Source organism: Mauremys reevesii, linkage group 1, assembly GCF_016161935.1.
Source record: "Mauremys reevesii isolate NIE-2019 linkage group 1, ASM1616193v1, whole genome shotgun sequence".
NCBI classification, from domain to species: Eukaryota; Metazoa; Chordata; order Testudines; family Geoemydidae; genus Mauremys; species Mauremys reevesii.
The window spans coordinates 163,113,255-163,139,411 of record NC_052623.1 but is presented as its reverse complement, the minus strand read 5'-3'; the positions used below and the strand labels follow the sequence as shown (position 1 = coordinate 163,139,411).

The 26,157-nt window shown below is 43.2% G+C and overlaps 1 protein-coding gene across 1 annotated transcript in view; it reads right to left on the bottom strand.

Annotated features, from left to right (window-relative positions):
* LCA5L (lebercilin LCA5 like) overlaps positions 1 to 26,157 on the bottom strand; it is a 33,069-nt gene that overhangs the window by 3,174 nt on the left and 3,738 nt on the right. Inside the window, exons 3-7 of the mRNA XM_039528403.1 lie at positions 23,416 to 23,930; positions 17,342 to 17,479; positions 10,103 to 10,196; positions 1,900 to 2,009; positions 1,416 to 1,539 (exon numbers count right to left, since the gene is read on the bottom strand). Coding sequence (XP_039384337.1) covers positions 1,416 to 1,539; positions 1,900 to 2,009; positions 10,103 to 10,196; positions 17,342 to 17,479; positions 23,416 to 23,930 — 981 coding nt within the window. The remainder of the gene's footprint in view (positions 1 to 1,415; positions 1,540 to 1,899; positions 2,010 to 10,102; positions 10,197 to 17,341; positions 17,480 to 23,415; positions 23,931 to 26,157) is intronic.

Here is a 26,157-nt window from a genome sequence, read left to right as displayed (position 1 = left end):
TGGGAGCCGCAGGTGGTCAAACCTGCCTACACGGCAGGTAAACAAACTGGCCCGGCCTGCCAGAGTGCTTACCCTGGTGAGCTGTGTGCTAGAGGTTGCCACCCCTGATCTAGATAGTAGAGCACCCTGCCGCTAAATCAACCCTAGAGATTGCATCTAGGCTTTTACTACATATTTTTCCAGATGTTTAACTTTATTCAGTGTACAAATGTGCTAATTTTATTCATGATAATTTTTAATACTCCATGATTTCTTAAAGGGTGAACATAGAAAAGTGATATACTTCTACACGACAAAGTCCAACTACCAGCCCTGCAAACAAATTCAACATGTGATCTAAACTCAAATTGTGTTCTTTTTGTCTTCAGCAGCATCACCCATTATAAAGAAGAATTCTGGAACTTAAGTGACAATTTTGTTAATGTTGAATAAGGAGGAATAGATTCTACTTTATCATTTCCTAGCTATATTGGCTCTGTAGTGTCGGCATTAGTAGGGTTTTTTGGGGGGGAGTATTATACACAAATACAGCAGCCATGGTTTATATATCAAGTTGCTATACAATTTAAAAAAATAGGGATGGTCTCACTGCCTTGGAGAGAACTACACACTACCAAACAATAAAATGAGCTAAAACCCAACCTTAAAGAAAAAGCAGATTACAAGGGGAAGTGAAAATAGTCAAAGATTAACTGAAATAAACAGAAAGGACTTATACCAAGGACTGAAGACCATCAAAGAGTGATTTTAGCTCAGTAAGAAACCACCACCATCACTCTTGCAGGGTGGGTTCCCCTTATTCATGAAGCTACAACAGATATGCCTCTTCAGGGATAACAGCATTAACAGTGTCAACAGAGGGCCAAGTAGCTTTGGGGTATGACAAACCAAAAGGAAGTTTTGAGAGGAGATGGGCTCTGATCTCAATCCTTGTTGAGACAACTGGGGAGACAAAGTAGATTGAGACAAACTCTAGACAAGGTTCCAGTAGCAGCATAAATTGCCTGTCTCTCAAACCTCATCTGAAACTACCCTTCTGAAGGCAAGATGAAAGGGATCAGCAGCCTGTCATTCAGGATCAAGTTGATCAGCATAAATTGTCAATAAAACCACCATAGTCCATTATCTGCTCAAACAATGCATCTGATTTCTGCATACTGTCACCAAGAATGCTATTAGAAGGCCAGGAGCACAGACGTATATAAACCACCTCTTAATTACTTACATACCGGTAAGTGCTAGAGCACCCCTAAGGTGGACTTCAGTGGCTTTTATGAACACTGTTGTTGAACTTGTTCGTTGTGTGTCAGATACAGGCTAGTAGCCATCACGGCAGGGTGTAATATCAGTGTACTGTAGCTCATTCATTCTGTTTGCATAAGATCAAATGAGGTTATGAAAAGTTAAAAATATACCTCTACATGTTCTATTAAAAGTTTCTTGCTTTGATGGTTTCGTGGTTGGTTCAATTTCTATCTTGTGTTTTGTATCTTCATAGGGTTCTACTTTTCGATTTCCGTCTTCAGTTCTTTTTTTCTCCTACAATTCATAGTTTAAAATAAACAAAGATAATGGTGAAAAAAAAGCTGCACTTACGTTAGTGAATGATCAATTAAATTATTTTTGTGTGACTCAAGATGCTCATTTTTGGTATTTTCTGTTCTATTTAGATTATCATACATTTATTTCATATAGTAATATTTGTCCTAACAAAAGTATCCTTAAATGTTTAAAATAATACCACTATATTTGAAAAAATGGTGCATGCAATATATCTTCAGAACACACTGAAATTAAGGATATTCAGAAAAAAGTTCTTGAAAATTATGGAATAAAGTATGATATATGAACAAACACATTAGAAACTTTGAGGTTAAATGGGATCCAAATGTTTCATACCTCTAGGCACAGAGCTGCACTCTTGACTATTCCTTGTTTTTGATGATGTGAAATCTGTGCTGTTTTAAAATTCTGCTTATTTACTTGTACTGATTTGCTTAAACTAACACCTGTAGAAAGAAGCGCAAGTATTAACGGGAAGCACAAGAGTTTCTGAAACAATACAATATTTGGAAACAGGTAATAGCTATTCAACCAGTATTGGTATGGAAATCTATTATTTTAAACATCTCTAGCTCCAGGTATGTATTTCTTTATTCCCATAATGCAATTTTATAAAGAAACATAAGGCAGAAGAGATCTGTAATAGTGTCTATCAAAATCCACACAGATAAAACAGGCACCACTGGCATTCCCCAAAACACTATTCAGCTGTTGGCGAACCTCCATAAGTGCCTACGTTTCCACCAGAGGAGTCCCATAGGGACCTAAGCTTCTGCCAGCAGGCATGCACAAAGCCACTTTAGTCCTGATGTTGCCCTAGCTCATGTCTAAGACCTGCCAAGTTTCACAAACTAGGTTTTCCATGGCTTCTCACCTGACAGGTAGGCATGCTCAGAGCATGCCCAACTTACACAAAAGACAATGGTTGTGGTGTCCATTTTCCCTCTTATAACCAATTGCCCAGGGGTTAGTGCACTCACATGCAATGTGGAAGACTGAGGCTCAAGTCCCCACTCTTCCTGATTTAAAGCAGGGACTTGAAGCCCCATCTTGCAGGTGGGTACCCTAATCACTGGGCTAGAGGGTCATTCTCATCCTCTCTCTTTGGCTCAATGAATATTTAATTATTATTCAAAGTGGAACAGCTTCGACAGGAGAGACTGAAAGAGCCCAGTAGTTAGGGCACTTATATGGGAGACCTGAGTTCAAGTCCAGCAAAGGAGGGACTGGAACCTGGGTCTTCTATAGCCTGGGTGAACACTCTAGCCTCTGGGCTATTGTCTATAACTGCCTCATGCTACCTCCTGATTTTTCATGAGAAAAAACTGAACTGACTTAGATGCCTAACTCTGAATCCCAAGTGGGGGAAGGCACCTAACTTCCTTTCAGAGATGGGGCCTAAGCCCCACTCCTCTCCTTGTCCTTTCCTTCTGATTAGCTTAAAGTGGCTTCCCTGCCCAGCATGCTGGCTTCTGTGAATCTCTTTTTTTAAAAACTAACTCTTCCTCCATGCCTAGACGACACTAGACGACAGGGTGCAACACCCATACACCTTTTGAGAATCTAGCCCCAAGTGAGGAGTACAAAAACATAGCAGAAAGAAAAAAAAAAGGTGTCATCATGAGGGCTTAATTTATTGAACACAAAGTTGTCAGCATTTCCTTTTCCTGATCAGAGCATTTCTGATGTTAATAACTCAGAGTAGCAAATAAATTGGTTAAACCAGTAATGGGAGGATGCAGCATGAGTATTTCTACATCTAGCACACTCGGTTTGAAAACAGAGCATTGGCTGCAGCACATAGACGCCAACTCCATGGATGCTCCAGGGCTGTAGCACCCACAGGGAAAAATTGGTGGGTGCTCTTCACTCACTGGCAGCTCCCCGCCCTGCCCCTCTGCCCCAGCTCACATCTGCCTCTTGCCTTAAGCATGCCATGTGCCCACGTTTTCCCCCTGGCTCCCAGTGCTTGTGCCACGAAACAGCTGTTTTGCAGTGGCAAGCGCTGGGAGGAGGGGGAACGCAGCATGCTCGGGGGAAGAGGCGGGTCCGGGGTGGGGATTTGAGGAGTCCAATAGGGGCCGGGAGGGGGCGGAGTTGGGGTGGGACTTTGAGGAGGGGGTTGGAATGAGGGGGTAGGGGTGGAGTCAGGGCAGGGCCGGGGGAGTGCGAACACCCATTGGCTCCGGGAAAAGTTGGCATCTATGCTGCAGCATGATTTCCTGGTTGGCTTTGTTTTGTCTTCCTTGAACTGTTGCTGGGTGGTAGCTAGGAAAGATCTTCATAACTAGCATTTTGGAAATTATTTCTTAAGGAGTTTGGACCAGTGTGATGGACAGTTACGATGGCAATGGTCCAATAGATCAGTGGTTCTCAACCAGGGGTTCACGTACCCCTGAGGGTACACAAAGATCTTCCAGGAGTACATCAACTCATCTAGATATTCATCTAGTTTTACAACAGACTGCATAAAAAGCACTAGTGAAGTCAGTACAAACTAAAATTTCATACAGAGAATGGTTTGTTTATACTGCTGTATATACTATACACTGAAACGTAAGTACAATATTTATATTCCAATTGATTTATTGTATAATTATATGGTAAAAATGAGAAAGTAAGCAATTTTCAGTAATAGTGTGCTGTGATACTTGTATTTTTATGTCTGATTTTGTAAGCAGGTAGTTAAGTGAGGTGAAACTTGGGGGTACGCAAAACAAACCAGACTCCTGAAAGGGGTACAGTAGTCTGGAAAGATTGAGAGCCATTGCTATAGAGAACCTTCCTTTTCTTTCTGAATCTTTGGTGAGTGCTACTGAGTTGTTTTAAAAGCCTTGTCAGCAGAAGTCCTTTGAGCATTTCTTAGATTCAGAACTAGGGGGAGCTAGAGATTTAGATGTGCCTTACGTTAGTACCTGTTAGTAAACAGTAATATCTTTAGTTCTTTATTTCTGTATATTTATATATATTAACTATTCTTTAGAATCTTTATCTTCAGCAAGGAGTATGTCTCAATTCTAAGGCCTAGAAAACTGTTTTTGACCAATAAGTAATCCTATTCAGAAATTCATTCATTATGCTGTATTTAATCACTCTAGGGCACCTTCACGTTCTTGGAAAACCATCTCCTTAACATTATATAATGCTGACATAAGCATATCTAAACTAGGAAAACTAATAAGAGATTATTGTTATAGCAGTCAGATGTTTTCTGTTGGGGAAATCAATATGGAATAATGATTATGGAGTAAGAAAGACCCACTGAGAGATATTAACTTGAAGAATTGTTAGTCCTCTCAGCTGTTGTTAATCATGCCTTCTCATATGAGTCAGGTAAACTGAGACTCTATAGAAATGACATCACAATATATGTTTCTGGGGGAATATTCTTGGCAACTAGGTTTCTTTTGTCTGAAACCCTATATAATGACAGTGATATGAAAACTTAGGTTGGGGGAACGAAAACTGTACGTCCCTTCCAGATGCAGGACAGACACATATCCAGCTCTTAGTCTGACAACAAAGGGTAGTAATGTATCTATTTATTTCTGCATTGTGTATAGTGCTTTACTAATCTCTGATTGATAATCTTAGATTAAATAATTTCAAGTGAGCCTGTTTTTTCAACAATCTCAAGTCATTAACTCAGACACACAACATCTGTGAGGCCCAATCTGTTCTCTCTCAAGTGAAAAAACTGTTGAGGAGGTTCTAATGAAGAAACTGTCAATTTACTTAGTTTCCTGGGATTAAGGATGAAAATGCTGCACTATATATGCATTTGCACATACAGAGACCTCATCCTAGGCCTACTGTCTGCTCTTCATAGAGTTTGTCACAATGGGGAATAGAAGACATGGAAGAGGTACCCCACATCTGTTTCATTCTTGATCCACAAGGGAAGAAAAATATAATTAGTCTTTTTTCACAAATGAAAAAATAGAAAATGGCCATTTTGCGGGGGAGCCTGAGCAGCTCTGGGGAGCCCCGGACTCTTCACCTGCCCTGGATGGGGGCCAGGGTGCCTGAGAACAGCCCCTAGCTCATGTCCCTGCCCCCCAGGGCATACCACTGCCAGTGGGACTCACGGGTGGGGACTCCAGTCCAGCCGCCTGCCCCCTCCCCCGGGCCTACAGATGTACTCTGCAGGGAGAGGAGGCCCTGGCCCAGTTGGGAGGTGGCAAGGAGCCCCAAAAAGGTCACAGGCAGCAAGGAGCTGGGCATGGAAGGCTCCTCCAGTGCAGCTCCCACTGCTACTGGCCCGGCCTCAATGGCCACTGCACTCCACCCAGGCCTGCTCAGTGCCTGCACCTGGCTCCAGCTGCCAATCTGCTCCCCACTCACCACTGGGTCCATCCTGCTGTGAGGCTGCCCCTGCACTGCTGCCTGGGCTTTGTGCCTGAGGCAGCAGCCACATGTGGCACTGCTCTTCCTGTTGCCTCTGGCCTGAGGCTTGCAGTTGGGGAGGGCAACCATCCCCCAAAGTACACCCAGGCCACCACAACTCCAAGCCTGCTCAAGGCTACTACGCACATGTTAAAAAGTGGGAGGGTGTGGCCCTGTTCTGGCACCCCTGGGCTCCCAAGGCTTGGGGGTTCCAAATGTTCTTTGTGCCCAGGGACCCAGTAAATCTTAATTCACCTCTGTCCTTGCTGCTCCCTGGTCAGGGGATGTGAAAAACAGATGGTGTGGACAGCGCTATGTCAGCGGGAGATGCTCTCCTGCCGAGATAGCTACTGCTGCTCATAGGGGGTAGTTTAATGGTGCTGGCGGGAGAGTACTCTCCCACCATCACAGAGTGGCTACAGAGGAGATCTTACAGCAGCACCGCTGCAGCAGTTTGGCTGTGCCGCTGTAAGGTCCGTAGTGTAGACATAGCCAAAGAGAAAGTTAAGGGATGACTTCATAACAGCCTATAGGAATATATATTTAGTAATGGGTTCTTCAATCTAGCATAGAAAGGAATAACATAATCCAATGAAGCTAGACAAATTCAGACTGGAAATAAGGCATAAATTTTTAACTGAGTAATCACTGGAACAATTTACCAAGGATTGTGGTGGAGTCACTATCACTGTCAACTTTTAAATCAAAAGTGGATGTTTCTCTAAAATCTTTGCTCTAGGAATTATCTTGGGGAAGTTCTATGGCCTATGTTATACAGGAAGTCAGTCTAGATGATCACAATAGTCCTTTCTGGCCTTGGAATCTATGAAGCTAACCAAAGAAAAACAGAGTCCCCCTTCTTCTCTCAGACAATCCGTCACTGTGACCATCACTCTTGTAAATACTGTTTAGAAGCAAGCCCTAGTCTGGGATCTCCCACCCTCAAAATGCAAGTCTAAGGCCTGGTCTACACATAAAAAACAGGTCAACCTAGCTGCGATGATAAGGCCTATGAAGAATTTCATGCCCTGAACCCCATATTTAGGTGAACCTAACCCCTGGTGTAGACACAGCTAAGTTGAAAGGATTCTTCCATCAACCTGGCTACTGCCAAGGCCTTGTCTATACTACAGGGAAAAGTCGATCTAAACCATGCAATTTGAGTTATGTGAGTAGCGTAACTCAAGTCAACATATCTTAGATCTACTTACCACAGGGTCCACACTATGCAATGTCAATGGGTCCCCTTACTGTTCTCGATCTGGTGGCGTACAGAAGTCAACGAGAGAGCGATCTGCTGTCAATTTAGCAGGTCTTCACTAGACCCACTAAATCGACAGCCGATGCATCGATCGCTGCGTGTCGATCCCGGTAAGTGTAGACATGCCTGAGAGGTGGATTACCTACATTGACGAGAAACCCCTTCCATCAATATAGGAAGCACCTATTGCACAGTGCTACAGTGGCACTGTGCTGACTGCACTGTAGGCATACCCTTAGAAGCTTCAGCTGGGAAAGGGCCATGGGAAGTTATGCATCTTTGAGATTAATGTATAACAGAATCTCCGGGGCTTACGGGCTAGGAAAACAGCCTTTGAAATTGCCACTTGAATGTCCTTAATTTATTTTAAATTTTTTCATCCAGTTTCTGTTTGGGTCCTCTGTTTTTATTATTAATTATTATTATTATTATTTACATGGTACTGTAAGTAAACACCAAGAAATGTTTCCTTCTCTGTGACTGGAAACCAGCCCTCCTAGAAAAGGGTTACTCCCTATTTGAAATGTCAGTTAGGGGAAATGATAGAATCATTCAGGAAACTATTCATTAAATGAATATTTAAAAAAAATTAAAACAACATCTGTATATTTGCAGTGAGTTCATACAGTTTCATGCATATCTTATAATACCTATGCTATAGTTTAGGCACAACAGCAAAAATCCAGTACTTTCTGTTCTCCAAAAACATTCTAACTCGTGGAATGGAAACATCACATAACAAGGGCTATCAGACAAACAACATAAACACATAATAACTCATGTATGCATTCATAAGATATTGAACATTTAATACATATACAAAAGACACTGTTGGATATGACAATTAGATCGGGGTGGAAAGTGTCAAACAAAACTGCAATAACCATCCTTGTTTATTGCATATGATGACTGGCAGAGGGAGAGGTGACAAGAGATGTAATTCAATGATCAGATATCTTGACAGGCAGATAAGCGTGTAATGGATTTCTTCCATAGCCATGTGAAACATCTCTATACATTGAGAGTAGAAATGAGTGAGGCTTGAGCTGGATGAAGTGTAGCATGAGGTACAGAGTCTTACCTTATTAGGAGAGGGAAGCCTCTGATTGGATAGGATGCAGCAGCCTAGAAATATCTTACTCCTGTCCTCTTAGCAGGATATTTGGCAGTATTTACTGAAGAAATTTGCAACACACCTCTTGCAAACCTTGTCCAAACCTTTACTCATCTTATGGAGCAAATATAAGAGTAAAAGCTTCCAACTGAAATTTTTCATCACAGAAACAATTTCTGCTGAAGTGTAATTGCTGTAAAAAAGCTACCTGAAACAAAGGCACCGAAGGCCTGTGACATCACAGAGAAGACTTCTCACCAAAATTCTCTGGATTTTGTTGGCTCTGTCTGATTCAGATTGGCTGACTCAGCAGAAACCCAATTAGATTTAGGCGGCAATCTGAATCCCAGAGATCTGATTTTCTAAAACCACTAACTTGTAAAGATTGGATCAGAAATGCTGGTATTTTATCTTAGTTTTTGAGTTATCTTGGTTACACAAAAGTCCTGTGGCACCTTATAGACTAACAGACGTATTGGAGCATAAGCTTTCCTGGGTGAATACCCACTTCGTCAGACACATGCATCTGATGAAGTGGGTATTCACCCACAAAAGCTTATGCTCCAATACGTCTGTTAGTCTAATGTTGCCGGCCCAGAGGGCCCGAGGGGGGCAACACTGGGGTTCGTTGCCCAGTGTGCGTCACACTAATTAACACACCAGGGTGGAGAAGCAAGCCAAGTTTATTTGAGCCCAAATAAGGTGCAAAGGAGAAATAGCAATCTCAAATCCTGCACACCTGCATGCAGGCGGGGTCCCAGTATTTATACCCCCTTTGTTTTTCTTTATCTGTACTTTCTCATGCATATAACCTTGATTACAGCATCTGCTTTCCGCTTATCTTATCTAGTATTGGCTGCACCTAGTGCCAACTGGCCTTGCAGCAGTCAGCACATAGCACAGGAGGTTACAAAAGTTTAGTAAGGCTAACAGAAGCGCTTCACATAGAGGTACTTTGGTTCACATAGGCCCAGAGCCATCCTCCCGAGTTACCTAGATTTATGCCTAGTGACACCAACAATAAGGTGCCACAGGACTCCGTCACTTTTTACAGATCCAGACTAACACGGCTACCCCTCTGATACTTGGTTAAATACATGCCATCAGAAATAGTGTTTATATAATTTTAAAACTGCCCATCTGATTTTTAAGAAATGGGTAAGACACATTTGCTACTAGACTAATCAAATGCTAAATTTCAGGCCAGAATAATTTTTGCAGACAAATTATAAATTTAAATACTTAACAGATTTTACAAATAAAACCCTGACATAACTTAACCTACAGTGATATTAGAGGGCACAGCTATGTTCAAACATACTACGCAAAATCTGTGATGCAGTAATATGAAATACTGTTTGAATGCTAATAATGTAATGATGCAGAGATTATGTACTTAAGGCAGAAACACTGCTTATGTCTCATCATTATTACACTTTATTTTCCAAAACTTTTGTAAGTATTAACAGACACAGTATCATATAGTGTACAGTCTGTGTAAATGTCACTAAATAAAGGTAAAAATTGTCCCAAAGTTCATTTACATAAACTGAGTTAAATATTCAGAAATGGGCTACTTAACTGCATCCATATGAGCAAAGAAAAGTAATTGTGTGTCCAAATGGGTAACTGCATGCGCAAGAACCCATTTTGCATATTTACAGGTGCAATTTAGGTCCCTGTTTTAGAAAATTTATCCCATTATGTCCCAATTATAAAGCAATGCAAGTTCAACACTAAAATATATAAAAATAAAAAATATTACAGATATACAGTACCTTTTTTGCGAGGTACTGGATCAGCTTTGTCCTGTAGACTTTTAAGCATCCGATTTGCATAGATATTTTTTATACCAACTTCTCGTTCTTTTTCCTAAAAAAAGAAAGATCCACACTATCAAACTTCATGATTACCTTTTACCAACTCCAGTGCCTCATCTTAAAAAAATGTTAATGAGTGTAATAATGTTCCTGAAAATAGAGAACAAGTAGCTGTGGCCTGAGATAAACGTTCTGCAGGCAGACACCTTATAAAAGGTTTAACACATTGCTGTACCAATACACTTTGGTCCTATCTCAAATGTGAAAAGCCTCACCTTCCAGTCCAAAGCCTTTTTTGGATGGAAACTGCCAACCATGGTGAAATGTGTCAATGGGAGTGAGCCTGTGATGTTCATAAATGGGAACTAGCAATCTTATTTTCTTCAGTGATCTAACTCCGAATTTGAATTCTGATCTCTTTTAAGCCTTAACACACCCCTACATTCTTTCATATCCATTTTTAATAACATTACATTCAAGAGATGGAGATGTGACGGGTTGGGCCACAGAGACCCGCCTTGGGACTGTCACGTGATGTGCTGAGACTACCTCTGAGCCCATTTTCTCTGCCAGTTTGGGCCTCCAGAACCCTGTCTTGTTGAGCCAGATACACTAATCTGCTGCAACACAGACCCAGGGTCTGATCCATGCCCCCAAAGCTTCAGACTTAACTGAAAATGGCTTAGCAAGTGCTCCTGTCTCTAGCACCCAGACACCTAGCTCCCAATGGGCTCCAAACCCCAAATGAATCCATTTTACTCTGTATAAAGCTTATACATGGTAAACTCATAAATTGTCCACCCTCTATAACACTGATAGAGAGATATGCACAGCTGTTTGCTCCCCCAGGTATTACTTACTTACTTTGGGTTAATTAATCAGCAAAAAGTGATTTTATTAAGTATAAAAAGTAGGATTTAAGTGGTTCCAAGTAATAACATACAGAACAAAGTAAGTTACCAAGCAAAACAAAACACGCAACTCTAAGGCTAATACATTAAAAAACTGATTACAGATGAAATCTCACTCCCAGAGATGTTCTTTCACAGACTGGACTCCTTTCTAGTCTGGGTCCAGCAATCACTCTCACCCCCATAGTTACTGTCCTTTGTTCCAGTTTCTTTCAGGCATCTCTTGGGGGTGGAGAGGCCATCTCATGAGCCAGCTGAAGACAAAATGGAGAGGCATCCAGGGCCTTTTATATTCTCTCTCTTGTGAGTGGAAACCCCTTTGTTCTTCTGTGCAAAGTCACAGCAACAAGATGGAGTTTGTAGCCACCTGGGCAAGGCACATGTCCATGAAGGATTCATTTTTTTGCAGGCTGATGCCATTGTTTGCATGTTAGTTTGAACTTTCCCAGGAACGCTCAGATGTGGATCAGTGTCTCCCAAAGTCCATTGTCAGTTAAGTGTTTCTTGATTGGGCACTTACTGAGAATAGTCCTTTCTCAAGAAGCTGACCAAATGCTTCACTGAGGCTACTTAGAATCAAACACATTGAGATACAAGTACATAGCCAATATTCATAAATTCAAATACAAAAATGATATACATATACAGACAGCATAATCATAACCAGAGAACTACAACCTTTCCATAGACACCCCACTTGACCTCCTCTGTACAATACCTGGTGCAACCATAGGACCCTGGTTGCAACAATGATCTATACGGTCACAGTTCATGTCAATAACATCACAGAGACCTCTCTAATAAATGTTTATCTTTCATTCTTCTTCTTCACTGTCCTTATTTAGATTAAGTATTCTGTATTTAAAGCTAAAATTGGCTTATACTGCACAGTCTACAAGTAATCTGTTCAGAAGTATGGAGCAAAAATTTTGTTTCCACAGTTTGTTTTATTTATGACATGCCTTCTTTGTCCATATTTTATAAACTATTATTCAGTAGAGCAGGAAGGATGAGAAGCATGACAGCTGTCTGATTGAAAAAAACATTTTTAAAATTGAAACATATCTTAAAATTCCTTAAATATGTAAGACAAACTTCAACTTCATTCTTACTTTGCATCCATTCTTATTGAACAGTTTGACGAACAGTAAAATGCATATAAAATGCAGGTGAACTTTTCAATCTCTAAGTTACTGGCTGTACAGAGTACATGAGAATAAACAGTACAGTAACTCCTCACTTAAAGTTGTCCCGGTTAACGTTGTTACCTTGCTGATCAATTAGAGAACATGCTCGTTTAAAGTTGCACACTGCTCCCTTATAATGTTGTTTGGCAGCCGCCTGCTTTGTCCACTGCTTGCATGAAGAGCAGCCCATTGCAGGTAGCTGGTGGGGGCTTGAAACCAGGGTGGACTGGCAGCCCCCTATCAGCTCCCCGCTCCCCTAAGTTCCCTGTGTGGCAGCCGCCCAGCAGGCTATCAATTGCTGGCAGTTCAGCTGTCCCTCCCCACACTGCCATGTGCTGCTCCTGCCCTCTGCCTTAGAGCTGCTCCTGGGAGCCTCCTGCTTGCTGTGCAGGAGGGGTGGGGGAAGAGAGAGGGGTAATGTCAGGGTGTCCCCCTCCCCCCTGCTCCTGCCCCCCACTTACCCGTTCTCCATGTAGAGCAGCGTGGGGACATGACAGGTCTCAGGACGGAGGGAGCTTTCGGGCTGCAGCTGCTGCCTCAACCTCCTGATCTACTTAAAAAGGCAATGTACTTAGAGTGGTGTCAGCGTACTTGAAGGGGCAATGCGCATCTCTCTCTCACACACAGGGTGTGTGTCTCTGTCTCTGCCATGCTGTTTCCCGTCCCTCTATTTGTGCTGCCTTGTAGAGTGTGAGGCTACATTAACAATAATGTGTTAACCCTTGAGGGATCAGCCCAGTAGTGTAGCTAGGGTGGGAGCGGGGCAGTGGCTACTCCCGCACTGAGCACAAGTGGTGCCTTTTTAATTTTACTTACCCGGGAGTGGGAAAAAAAAAGGCGCCACTCGCTGCAGCGCTTTTACTGATGGGGCAGCACTCCGGGTCTTTGGCAGCACTTTGGCGGCAGGACCTTCACTCGCTCCGGGTGTCTTCGGTGGCACTCAGGCTTCATCGCCGAAGACCTGTGGAGCGAGTGAAGGTCCCACCGCCAAGGTGCCGCTAAAGACCTGGAGCGCTGCCCCGTCAGTAAAATCGCCGCAATGGGTGGTGCCTTTTTTTTCCTGCTCCCCCTCTTCCCTCCACCTGGCTACGCCACTGGCTCAGCCGAATGCTAGTTCATCATTTAGCAGCATTCCCTGGGAAATATCCCACCCTCTTCCACCTTTAACTTCACCACCTCAACCAAGCTTCACAATCATCATTGTATTAAATTGTTTGTTTAAAACTTATACTGTGTATATATATATATATATATATACATATATATATATTGTGGCAGAGCTCTGACCTTGCTCCCGTGGGCCCTGCGCTTCTAGGCGGTTTATGCTAGCCTCAGTGGCTCACTGTGACCCTCCACGTAGCCCTTCTCTCTCTAGGGCCAGGGTTACAGTCTACTGAGCCCTTTTCATCATAGGCTGCAAGGAGGTTGGTGAGAGAACTCCCACAGTCTCTGTTCAGCTCCTGTCCTGACAGGGACCTGACTTCCCCTTCCAGGAGCTGTTCCTGTAGTGGTGGGTTGGGGGGAACCCGGGCCCGCCCTCTACTCCGGGTTCCAGCCCAGGGACCCTAATGGTAGCAGTTGTTGGCAGCCAACCTTTCGCTGCCAGAGTTGCTACATTTCCCTGGGCCACTTCCCCACAGCTCTCCTGCTTCTCCCTTCTTCACCCTTACCTTAGGGCTCCTTTAACGATGTTTTACGGTGTCTTCAGTAACCAGCCCTTCAGCCGCACTTCCTCTCCTCTGGCTCCCTGGCTCTCTTCTGCCTGACTGGAGTGAGCCCTTTTTATAGTATCAGCAGGGCCTTAATTAGAGTCAGGTGGTCACATTAACTGAATGGCCTCACCTGACTCTTTACAGGTTAATTAGAGTCAGGTGTTCTCATTAGCCTGGAGCAGCCCCTGCTCTGGTCAGTCAGGGAACAGAAAACTGTTAATCCAGTGGCCAGTATATCTGCCTTCTGCTATTCTGCTGTACCCAGCGGGCCTGGGTCTATCACATAATATATATTATATAGTTTTTTGTCTGGTGAAAAAAATTTCCCTGGAACCTAACCCCGCCATTTACATTAATTCTTATGGGGAAATTGGATTCGCTTAACATTGTTTCACTTAAAGTCGCATTTTTCAGGAACATAACTACAACATTAAGCGAGGAGTTACTGTATTTCAGTACAGAAGTCAGGCTGATTGGCATGCCCAATTGCTGTTTGTGCTAAAGATCCAAGTTTTGTTCACCTAAAAACTTAAATACAGAAAATTGGGCATCGAAAATAGAGGCACAGAAAACAGTACCCACAATTTTAGAGGCCTTCTTCAATTAACAATTAAATGGAAATATTTCAGATAAGTGTTACGATAGAAATAGAAACTTAGTGCAAACAATCTGCATTTCAAAATAGCTTTTCATTAAAGTGACACTGAGAGGTTTAAAGCTCATGGTCCTGCAATTGTTCCTCCTCCCCAGATCTGCACATGGAGGGGACCAACCTGTGAGGAGGGTGATCAATTCTTTGGGTCCATGGGTACCCCATGAGCCTGTGATTCACCTGGGAATAGGACAGACATTGTATCCCACTCCTGTTCTGCTAAGTCCTCCCCCAGGATTCCTTGGGGGCTGCTGCAGCTAGGGGGAGTCCCTTGTTGCAGTCATATTGCCAAAGAACAAGAGAGGAGGAGGGCTGTTGGTGCAAAGCTGTATGGCTGCACGGTGCTTCTGTGCAGATGGTCCTGGCCTCTCATAGGTCCCCAGGGACAAAGGCGCTGATTCCGTGGATTCTCTGGGGCTGGAGCACCCACTGGAAAAAAACAGTGGGTGCTCAGCACCCACCAGCAGTCCCATGGATCAGCTCCTCCTCCTCCCCCACAGCACCTCCCAGCCTCCAGCAGCCCTGCCGATCAGCTCTTTCCCCTTCCTCCCAGCACCTCCCGCCTGTCGTGATCAGCTGTCCAGTGACATTCAGGAAGTGCTGTAGATGAGGGAGAGGAGTGGGGGCAGGAAGTGGCAGGGGGAGGGGGCAGAACGGGGATGAGAAGAGGTGAGGTGGGGTGGGGTGGGAGTGGGAAGAGGCAGGGCAGGGGCAGGGTCTTTGGTGGAGTGGGGCAGGGCCTGGGGCAGAGAAGGGGTCCAGCACCCCCTGGGAAATCCCAAAGTCGGCATCTCTGCCCAGGGATATGCCAACACTGAAGCAGACTGCACAGCCTATTCCACTTCTAACTGAATGATGCGGGGGGAGGAATCTCACAATGGTTATTTTAGAGACTAGATCCCTCCTAGGGGTGTGGTTTCCACAGGAGTGGATAAACTGCATCACATTGTTGGCTCATATTCAGTTTGTGATCCACTATAACATCCAGATCCTTTCCTGCAGTACAACTGCCTAACTAGTTACTTCCCATTTTGTAGTTGTGCATTTGATTTTTCTTTCCTAAGTGCAGTACTTTGCATTTGTTTGTATTGAATTTCATTTTGCTGAATTCAGACCAATTCTCCAATTTGTCAAGATTGTATTGAATTCTAATCCTGTCCTCCAAAGTGCTTGCAACCCCTTCCAGCTTGGTGTCTGTGACATTACACTCCATATTCTTTATGGAAATATGCTTATGATATGGCTATGACATCACTGAGATGTACTTTATGCAAGATGGGTCTTGTAAGGTATCATTGGAAAAGTTATGATTTACTGAATGTGATTATCCAATTTGTATGCCTGTATCATTTCTGTATCTGAAATAGGAATATTGGCCATGTATCTGTGTTTCAAATGGGCTACTTTGAGTGTAACCCCCAACTAGCCCTTCAGTTACAACTATGAGAAAGCCAGACAGTGCTAATGACCCATTAGCAAAGACAATGGACTGTAAAAGCGCTTAGTCTTCCTGTGGATGTTCGAGACAGCCTACGAGCAATGGCTGCCACAGCCATGCAGAGGCATGGGACCGAGTATCCTGGTTCTGGATATCCCACCTCCCCTTTTGGAATGCCAGTGTTTTTCCACTGGAAGACAAAGGGTTCCCACCTTATACAAGAGCTATATAAGGCACGGGAGTGACATCATTGTGGTTCTTCTCTGCCTCCCCACCGAAAGAGACACTGAAAAACACCTGGAACCAAGAACTGAACTCGGGGGAGAAGGGTAGCTCTCAAGCTGGAAGGGTGTCTAGCTTGTGAATAATAATACCTGAGGTCTCAAGCTGGAGACCAGTGCAGCTGCCTTTCAAGACTTTCTATATCTAGGGTGAGAAATTACTATTTAGTGAAACAACCTTAGCTTATGTGTTTTGTTTGCTTAATAATCTGCTTTGTTCTGTTTGCTATCTCTTTAACCACTTAAAATTCACCTTTTGTAGTTAATAAACTTATTTCTTGTTTATAATATAACCCCATTTGTGCAATTCATAATTGAGGTGTGGGGGGTAAGAGGTTGTGCATACCTTCCTCCACATTGAGGGAGGAGGCGGATTTCATAATATACTTTGGGTCTGCACTTCAAGAGAGGTGGACACGTGAGTGCTGGGGCAAGTCCCTTAAGATGAGTCTTCCCAGAGCTAATCTCAGTGTCTGTGTTGTTCTGCAGTTGGGTGTGGCCCTGCCTGTGTGTGTGCTGGAGGAGGCTTAAGAGCCTGGCTCAGCAAGACAGGTAAAAAGGGCGCCCAGGCTGGCAGAACAGGTGGGCTCAGTGGTATCTCAGCACATCAGGTGGCATCCTAAGGGGGGCAACCCGTCACAGTGTCATCTGCAAATTTTATAAGCATATTCTCCACTCCATTATCCAAGTCATTAACGAAAATGTTGAATAGGACTAGGCCTAGGACCGACCCCTGTGGAACCCCGATACAGTTGTAGCATAACATGCTGATCTAGATTCATCAAATGGTAACAGGCAGATATTGTCAATTGCATTTCTACTAGTTATTGATCCACTTCAGAGATGTAATTATAATTTAATGTATTTTACTTTTTGATATTTTTGCAGTGTATACATTTTGCATTACATATTCCTTAGTTATCTTATTTAAGAATATAATGAAGGTAACAGGAACATATAACATAAGACATGTGGCACTTTTATAAAAAAAGAAACCTATTTTAAACCTTGGGTACCTTAATTTTTTGTTGAAGAGACTTAATTTCCATTTGCAAGTTCTTTGTGATTGTCCGAGCTGCTACAGTCTTTCTATTCTCAGCTGCCAATTGACGACTAAAGATGCTACTGTTCAACTTCAGCTGTTTTTCTAAGCCCTAGAAATATTATATATTTAACCATGTGGTATATTCACTGGAACTGCTGAAGAATTTCAATTCACATCAGGTTTAAAAATTAAGCAGAGTAACATAATGAAAAATGAAACTTCTAATAATCATATTCTACTGTAAATAAAATCTGAAATTAGAAGTTTGTAATAAAACAAAAATGCAGTGTCTCCATTTACATCTAAAATTAATAAAAGCTGGTTTCAAAACAAAGTTTACCAAACAAAATCAATATATAGGTATTCAAAAATTAAAAATAAGTCAATATACTAAATTCCTGATGTGTTATCCAATACAGTCTTTTTTGGGGGGATCATCAGGACCTGATTCTCATTTACATTAAGGCCCCTTTACACCACTCTGGCAGTATAAATGAGAATCAGGTCGGGTATCATTTAGAACCCAGAGGATAAACTGTAATTGCAATGCACTGTGTCGGTATCAAAGTTATAAGCTAAGCACCGAATCCTGCAAATTCTCCATGAGCAAGACTTTCTACTGACTCAGTGGGGGTTTAACAAATAAACAGCTTTCAGAATGGCAGCTGAGTTTAGTTATTCTTTTGATAGAGTAGAAATGAATTTCTGGAGGGTAAATGGAAGACTTCACTGTTATAAGATTTTATTAAAAATCAGAGATGGAGGCTTTCCCCATAAAGACAATGAGAGTCAAGAAGTATGAGACATTAAAGGCACGGAAGCCTCTTTATTTTCTCTCATCCTATGCCTATATTACACTCTCTCGGGGACATTATTTTTTAACAGTTCTGTAAGCCATTACTTTTTTACTAAAATATTTGTGTTTGATACTGTTATGAATTCAAGTTTGAATGGTCTACATCTAAGTTGGAAGGAGTAAAAGTAAGGATATGCATGAAGCACTTTAGGCACCTAAACTCCAGAGTTAGGCTCCTAAATCCCCATGTGTGGCAGCACTGCAATCCACTAAACTTCTGCTTGGCTGCTGCCTAACCCCGTAGGCACCTAAACTCACTCGGCGCTTAACTTTCCACTGTAAAAGTTCCCTAGGCACCTAAGTTTTAGACTCTGGGATATACCCACCACTGCCCCACTCTGGGAGTCCAGATGGCTCCCTCCCACCTAAGTCCAGAGTGATTAATGAACCGGGGGAAGATAGGCATTGGGCTGCCTAAATGGGGCTTGATCCAGTAGGTGCCTTCCCTTCCAGATTGGGTCCGATTCAAAATGCAGCTGGAAGAGGAAGGAGTGGTGTCCACCTTATAACTTTTAATCCAGTGGTTAGAACACTCACCTGGGATGTGGGAAATACAGGTTCAATTCCCCACTCTCTGATAGAGGGTGAGAACAGACTTGAGCAAGGGAATCTCCTAGTTCTTAGGAGGGTTCTCTAAGCACTGAACCAGAGGATATTATTATGTGGGGCTTCCTCAATCTCTCCCGCTGAAGCTGTTCATTTGTGGATAAATAATGGAGTGAATGGAGGAGGGGTTACTGGACTTGGGGTCTCCCATGTGGGTGCTCTAACCACCAGCCTACAAAGTCATGGAATCATAGAATATTAGGGTTGGAAGAGACCTCAGGAGGTCATCTAGTCCAATCCCCTGCTCAAAGCAGGACCAACACCAACTAAATAATCCCAGCCAGGGTTTTGTGAAACGAGGCCTTAAAAACTTCTAAGGATGGAGATTCTACCACTACCCTAGGTAACTCATTCCAGTGGTTCACCACCCTCTTAGTGAAATAGTGTTTCCTAATGTCCAAACTAGACCTCCCACACTGAAACTTGAGACCATTGCTTCTTGTTCTGTCATCTGCCACCACTGAGAACAGCTTAGCTCCATCCTCTTTGGAACCCCCTTGCTATCAAATCCCCCCTCACTCTTCTCTTCTGCAGACTAAATAACCCCAGTTCCCTCAGTTCTCCTAGTAAGTCATGTGCCCCAGCACCCTAATCATTTTCGTTGCCCTCCACTGAACTCTCTCCAATCTGTCCACATCCCTTCTGTAGTGGGGGGACCAAAACTGGACACAATACTCCAGGTGTGGCCTCACCAGTGCTGAATAGAGGGGAATAATCACTTCCTCGATCTGCTGGCAATGCTCCTACTAATATAGCCCAATATGCTGTTGGCCTTCTTGGCAACAAGGGCACACTGCTGACTCATATCCAGCTTCTCGTCCACCGTAATCCCCAGGTCCTTTTCTGCAGAACTGCTGCTTAGCCAGTCGGTCCCCAGCCTGTAGCAGTGCATGGGATTTTTCCTTCCTAAGTGCAGGATTCTGCACTTGTCCTTGTTGAACCTCATCAGATTTCTTTTGGCCCAATCCTCCAATTTGTCTAGATCACTCTGGACCCTATTCTTACCCTCCAGTGTATCCATCTTAGTGTCATCTGTGAACTTGCTGAGGCTGCAATTCATCCCATTATCCAGATCATTAATAAAGATGTTAAACAAAACTGGCCCCAGGACCGACCCCTGGGGCACTCTGCTTGATATCGGCTGCCAACTAGACATCGAGCCGTTGATCACTACCTGTTGAGCCCGACGATCTAGCCAGCTTTCTATCCACCTTATAGTCCATTCATCCAATCCATACTTCTTTAACATGCTGGCAAGAACACTGTGGGAGACCGTATCAAAAGCTTTGCTAAAGTCAAGATATATCACATCCACTGCTTTCCCCTCATCCACAGAGCCAGTTATCTCATCAAAGAAGGCAATCAGGTTGGTCAGACATGACTTGCCCTTGGTGAGTCCATGTTGACTGTTCCTGATCACCTTCTGAATTCCTCCAAGTGCTTCAAAATGGATTCCTTGAGGACCTGCTGCATGATTTTTCCGAGGACTGAAGTGAGGCTGACCGATCTGTAGTTCCCCAGGTTCTCTTTCTTCCCTTTTTAAAATATGGGTACTATATTTGCCTTTTTCCAGTCATCTGGGACCTCCCTCAATCACCATGAATTTTCAAAGATAATGGCCAATGGCTCTGCAATCACATCAGCCAACTCCCTCAGCACCCTTGGATGCATTAGATCTGGACCAGGGCTGGCTCCAGACCCCAGCGCGCCAAGCGCGCTTGGGGCGGCATTTTGCCGGCAGGGTGGCACGCGGCTCTGGCGGACCTTCCGCAGGCAGGACTGCGCAAGGGCCGCCGGAGCCGCCTGCCGCCCTCCCAGCGCACCCTCTGCAGGCACGTCTGCAAGAGGTCCCCCGGAGCCACGGGACCAGCAGCACGCCCCCTGCAGCATGCCACCCTGCTTGGGGTGGCCAAATTCCTAGAGCCGCCCCTGATCTGGACCCATGGACTTGTGCATGTCCAGCTTTTCAGAATAGTCCTTAACCTGTTCTTTCACCAATGAGGGCGGCTCACTTCCTCCCCATACTGTGTTTCCCACTGCAGCAGTCTGGGAGCTGACCTTGTCTGTGAAGACTGAGGCAAAAAGAGCATTGAGTATTTCAGCTTTTTCCATATCGTCTGTCACTAGGTTGCCTCCCTCATTCAGTAAGGGTCCCACACTTTCCCTGACCTTCGTCTTGTTGCTAACATACCTGTAGAAACCCTTCTTGTTACCCTTTACATCCCTTGCTAGCTGCAACTCCAATCATGCCTTGACCTTCCTGATTACACCCCTGCATGCTCTAGCAATATTTTTATACTCCCCGCAGTCATCTGTCCAAATTTCCACTTCTTGTAAGCTTCCTTTTTGAGTTTAAGCTCACCAAAGATTTCATTGTTAAGCCAAGCTGGTTGCATGCCATATTTGCTATTCTTTCTGCACATCAGGATGGTTTGTTCCTGTGCCCTCAATAAGGCTTCTTTAAAATACAGCCAGCTCCGTTGGACTCCTTTCTCCCTCATATTAGCCTCCCAGGGGATCCTGCCAATTAGTTCCCTAAAGAACAGTGAGTCAGAGTCATTCTCACTCACTCACTCTCTCTCTGACCCAATGATTGCTCCAGTGTGTGGTGTGTGTGTGTGTTAGGGCACCGATATGGGAGACCCAGGTCCATTCACTCTTTCATTATTTAATCCACAGTGGAACAGCTTCAAAGGAGAGATTGAGGGAGCCCCACATCAGAATATCCCACGGCTCAGTAGTTAATAGCACAAGGTGAGTGTTCTAAGCACAGAGCTAAAGTTACATGGTGGGTACCACCACCACCTTCTACTCCTCCGGTGGCCATTTTGTGTTGTGTGAGGCAGGCGCACAACTCATTCCTTCAAGAAGGGCCTAGGTCACCTGACATTAGGTGCCTGGTTCCCATTTGTGGATCACTAAACAGACCTAGGCGCCTCCCTGAAGCCCAGATTTAGGTGCCTACCTCAGAGAGAGATTGGGGCGCAGCAAACACTCCTCTCATCAGCATCTCCCATTGGCTAGCTTAGATGGCTCCCTGCCTAGTGTGTTGGCTTTCTAAGTTGCCTATCTCTCCCCATTCATTGTATAGGAGCCTAGGCACCAAATTCAGGCTTTGTGAATCTCAGTGTTTATTCTGTGATTTTCTAGGTGCCTAAAAGTTGGCATTGTGATGCTTGCTGTTTCAGCCCCTAAGTCCCTGGGAACACTGCAAAGGCAGTATGCCCAACCCTTGGGGGTAAGGAAGGAACATTCTCCATAGCTCTCTAGCAGCCTCCTACAAGAGCAGTATTAATGAGCTTCAGAAAGAACAATATACAACCAGGGGCAGCTCTAGGCATTTTGCCACCCTAAGCACGGCAGGCAGGCTGCCTTCGGCGGCTTGCCTGCAGGAGGTCCCTGGTCCGCGGATTCGGCAGACCTCCCACAGGCATGCCTGCGGGAAGTCCTCGAAGCCACGGGACCAGCGGACCCTCCGCAGGCAAGCCGCCGAAGGTAGCCTGCCTGCCGCCCTCGCGGCGCTCGCAGAGCACCCCCCGCGGCTTGCTGCCCCAAGCACGCACTTGGCATCCTGGGGCCTGGAGCCACCCCTGTATATAACCCTCTCCATTGGAGACAGGTCGCTGTAGTGCAGAGGGGTAGAGGCATTAAAGGTGGGCAGATGGGATTGTGTTAGCTCTGAGGTAGGTTTTAGGGGATCGCCACACCCAGAAATAAGGGGGAAATAGTGTTATGAATTTATGAGGCAATTGTTCTTGTATTCTTCCCAATGGCTACTCACCCAATTCTCATTTTACTGAATATATTATTATTTCTTTGTGCTTCTCCTCCCTCCACTTCCTTCTGGAAGAATATTGCATCCTAACAAGGGTGCTGTCTATTCAAATGTTGGCAACAGTTGTTTTTATTAGTTTTGGTCAAACACCCTTAGATATCACAATGGTGGTCACAATATAAATTAATTAAATATTAACTCTGCCCCAAAAAACCCTTGAAATAAATAATATTAGTACTTATATTGTACATTTCATACAAGAATTTCAAAGTACTTTATATATATTCATTAATAAAGCCTCACATCACCCTCCTTTAAAACTGTTCATCCTTTTAACAGATGAATAACCTAAAGCTCAAATAAATTCAGTCTTTTGCCCAAGGTCACATTTCAAACCAGTGGTAGAGCTAAGACTAGGATTCCCGACTCATGTTTAATTCACTAGTCAACAGCTGCAATATGTTTGACTACACCTGTACTAAGGAGTGAATGGGAGACTGGAGACAGCTCTCCAGTAGTATGTCATATTTTTAAAGGTAATAGGGCAACAGTTTGACTAATCTTTATTTCCAAATTTAATCCACTGATACGTTTTTGTAAGATTTTATTAAAGTTATTGGTAATTCATTCATAATATCACTAAACTTTGGAAAGCTTTGGATTAAAACAAATGGATCTGAATTTCTGTATTGTTAGCTTGCACTATAAATATTCATTTTATATGCATTGATTAATAATCTTGCATTATTCTTTCACAAAAATATTTCCTATTATAGTTCTAAAAATACAAGGACATGCTCCATATTACCTGTATTCTCTTATCATTGGCTTCCATTTTTTCTGTAAGGACTGATAATCTATGAGTAAGTTCCCCTCTCTCTGCAAGATTCGTGTCTTCTGAAAGTTTCTGCAATACTTGCAAGGCATCTTTAGTCTTTAACAGCTCTGCTTCAACTTCTCTGAGCTTCCTGGATGTATTTCGTTCCTGTTCCTGAGACTTCCTAAGGAGTCCCCTTAGAGTTCTTACCTCACTATAATGTTTTGCTATAAGATCAGGCAAGTTATTCTCCGCATTTTCATATTTACCTATTGCTTTCAAGTGCCGATACTGAAGCTGTTTCAGAAGCTGGTTTTCTAAGTTTGATGCTTCTAGTTTATGCTGGAGGTCAGACAGTTCATTTTTCAGCTCTTTAATTTTGTGAAGTCTTGCAGATAATATACGTTGAGCCGTAGCATCTTTTTTCTGGGAAACCATATTATTCTGAGTACTTAAAAATGAAATATTCTGGAATTGCATCTTCTTAGGTGGCAACTTCTTGCCTCCTGCATTCAGACCAAAACAAACTAATAGTGACTTACATATCATTTAATGGTACAGAAAGCAAAATCAGTACATATCTTTACTCATAACTAGTTATCCTAAGCTACTTAAAGGCAGTATGTATGGCAGTGTCCAAAATCTGTACTAAAATTTCACTGTTCAACTATTTTGTGCTGATACATCTATAGCATGGATTTTTCCTGGCAGTATTCGGCCACAACTAAAGCCAAGTCCTTATGAGGGCCAAAGGTTCCCTCACTTCCTCATTCTATTGATCACTATCTTCCCCCAGGAACCATCTTCACTCTAGATAGCCTTAGTGCTAATATTCCAGCAACAGCTTTCTCTGAGACAAATGAGGCTTTCTCTGAGGCTGGTAGGATGTGCTTACAAAACAGTCTCCCCAATGCCACCTGAAACAAAGTTTGTCTCTCAGTAATTCATTGAAGTCAATGTGTGCTTTGTCAGAGGATTGGGTTGTATGAGCCTGATCCAATTCCCTATGGAAAGACTCCCAATGACTTCAGTGGAGTTAGATAATGCCCTAGATTAGGAAAATTCAATTCATGATGAAGAAGGAAGAAAACAATAACTTACTGCAAACATTCAGAAAACAAAGTGATTGTAACAGTACACACCCTAACAAATCTGCATCTAGGAATTCTATACACAACTGTATCACTTTCAAACCATCTTTTGATTTGAACTAAATAAAAAATAGCTTATAAGCACAAATGTAGTGTTGTTTAAATTATCAGGCATTTAGAAAATACAGTTTTCCATTTTATATACCATATTTGATAAATATTCTTGACAGCCTGAAATTCTAAGGGTACCACTGCTAAGCATCAATGTCCCTTTCTGAAGTATAACTGAAAATTTAAAGGGTTGGGACTGTAAGTCTGACTGTTTTCCTTGCTTTTATGCATAAATTCAATTTCATAGCAGCTCTAATGCATTCCAGGAAGTACATTGCTAGAGAATTAGTATTATAATTTATATAGCACCCAAAATCTCCTTGCCATTTTAAAGATAAAATGTGTATTCAGGGTCCCTGCCTTAAAGAGCTGGTAATCTAGAGCCAGGTCCCTTTTTTAAAGAATATCAGGGTTGGAAGGGACCTCAGGAGGTCATCTAGTCCAACCTGCTGCTTGAAGCAGATTTTTGCCCCAGATCTCTAAATGGCCCTCTCAAGGACTGTATTTAGCAGGCCAATGCTCAAACCACTGAGCTATCTCTCCCCTGGGAGTGCTGGCTATGAACTATTTACAAGAGCAGGCTCTAAGCAGAAAACATAGATTCACAGATTCATAGATTCCAAGGCCAGAAAGGATGATTGTGATCTTCTAGTCTGACCTCCTGTGTAACACAGGCCACATAACTTCCCCCAAAATAATTCCTAGAGCATAGCTTTTAGAAAAATATCCAGTCTTGATTCTAAAATTACCAGTGGTGGAAAATCCACCAAAATCCTTGGTAAAGTATTCCAATGATTAATTACCCTCACTGTTAAAAAATACACCTTGTTTCCAGCCTGAATTTGTCTAGCTTTAACTTCCAGACACTGGATTATGTTACAGATGAAGGCTGGGGATGGGATTATGCAAACAAGTGATTACACAGTGAAGTTAGCTGGTGTTTTGTTAATTCCATGATTTTTGACTATAGAGTTTTCTAGTTCTATTTATTTTCTGCAGCCTGTCTTATTAACAATTCTTTGAGGAAAAGACTAGGTTTTACAGGCCTTTTGGAAGAAGTATCTCAAAAGGAGGGGCTTGAAGGCGAAGCGAGTAGAGACATGATGGATGAGGTCATGGGAGTTGGGAATTCCAGTTGTACGGGGCTGCATGGAAGAAGGCCCAAAGGGTATGTCTACATTGCAATAAAAGACCCGTGGCTGACCCATGTCAGCTGACTCAGGATCACAGGGTTAGGCCTGCGGGGCTATAAAATTGCAATGTAGATGTTCAGGCTCAGGCTGGACAAGTTTTTGGGACCCTGCAAGGGTCTTGGACAGGGGTGGGAGTTGGCACCTGAGTTTTACAGTCACTTTGTGCACGTGAATGGTGAGAATTAAGGAAATCCATTTCTAGACATGAAAGTAAAAATGTGGGCTTGATGGGGGATATTTTCTTTATTGTTAGTGTTTTGTATAATATGGCTAATTCAATATTATATTGGCTGACAAATGAGACTGAAATAGACCTAAAGCAAAAATTTATTTTTATT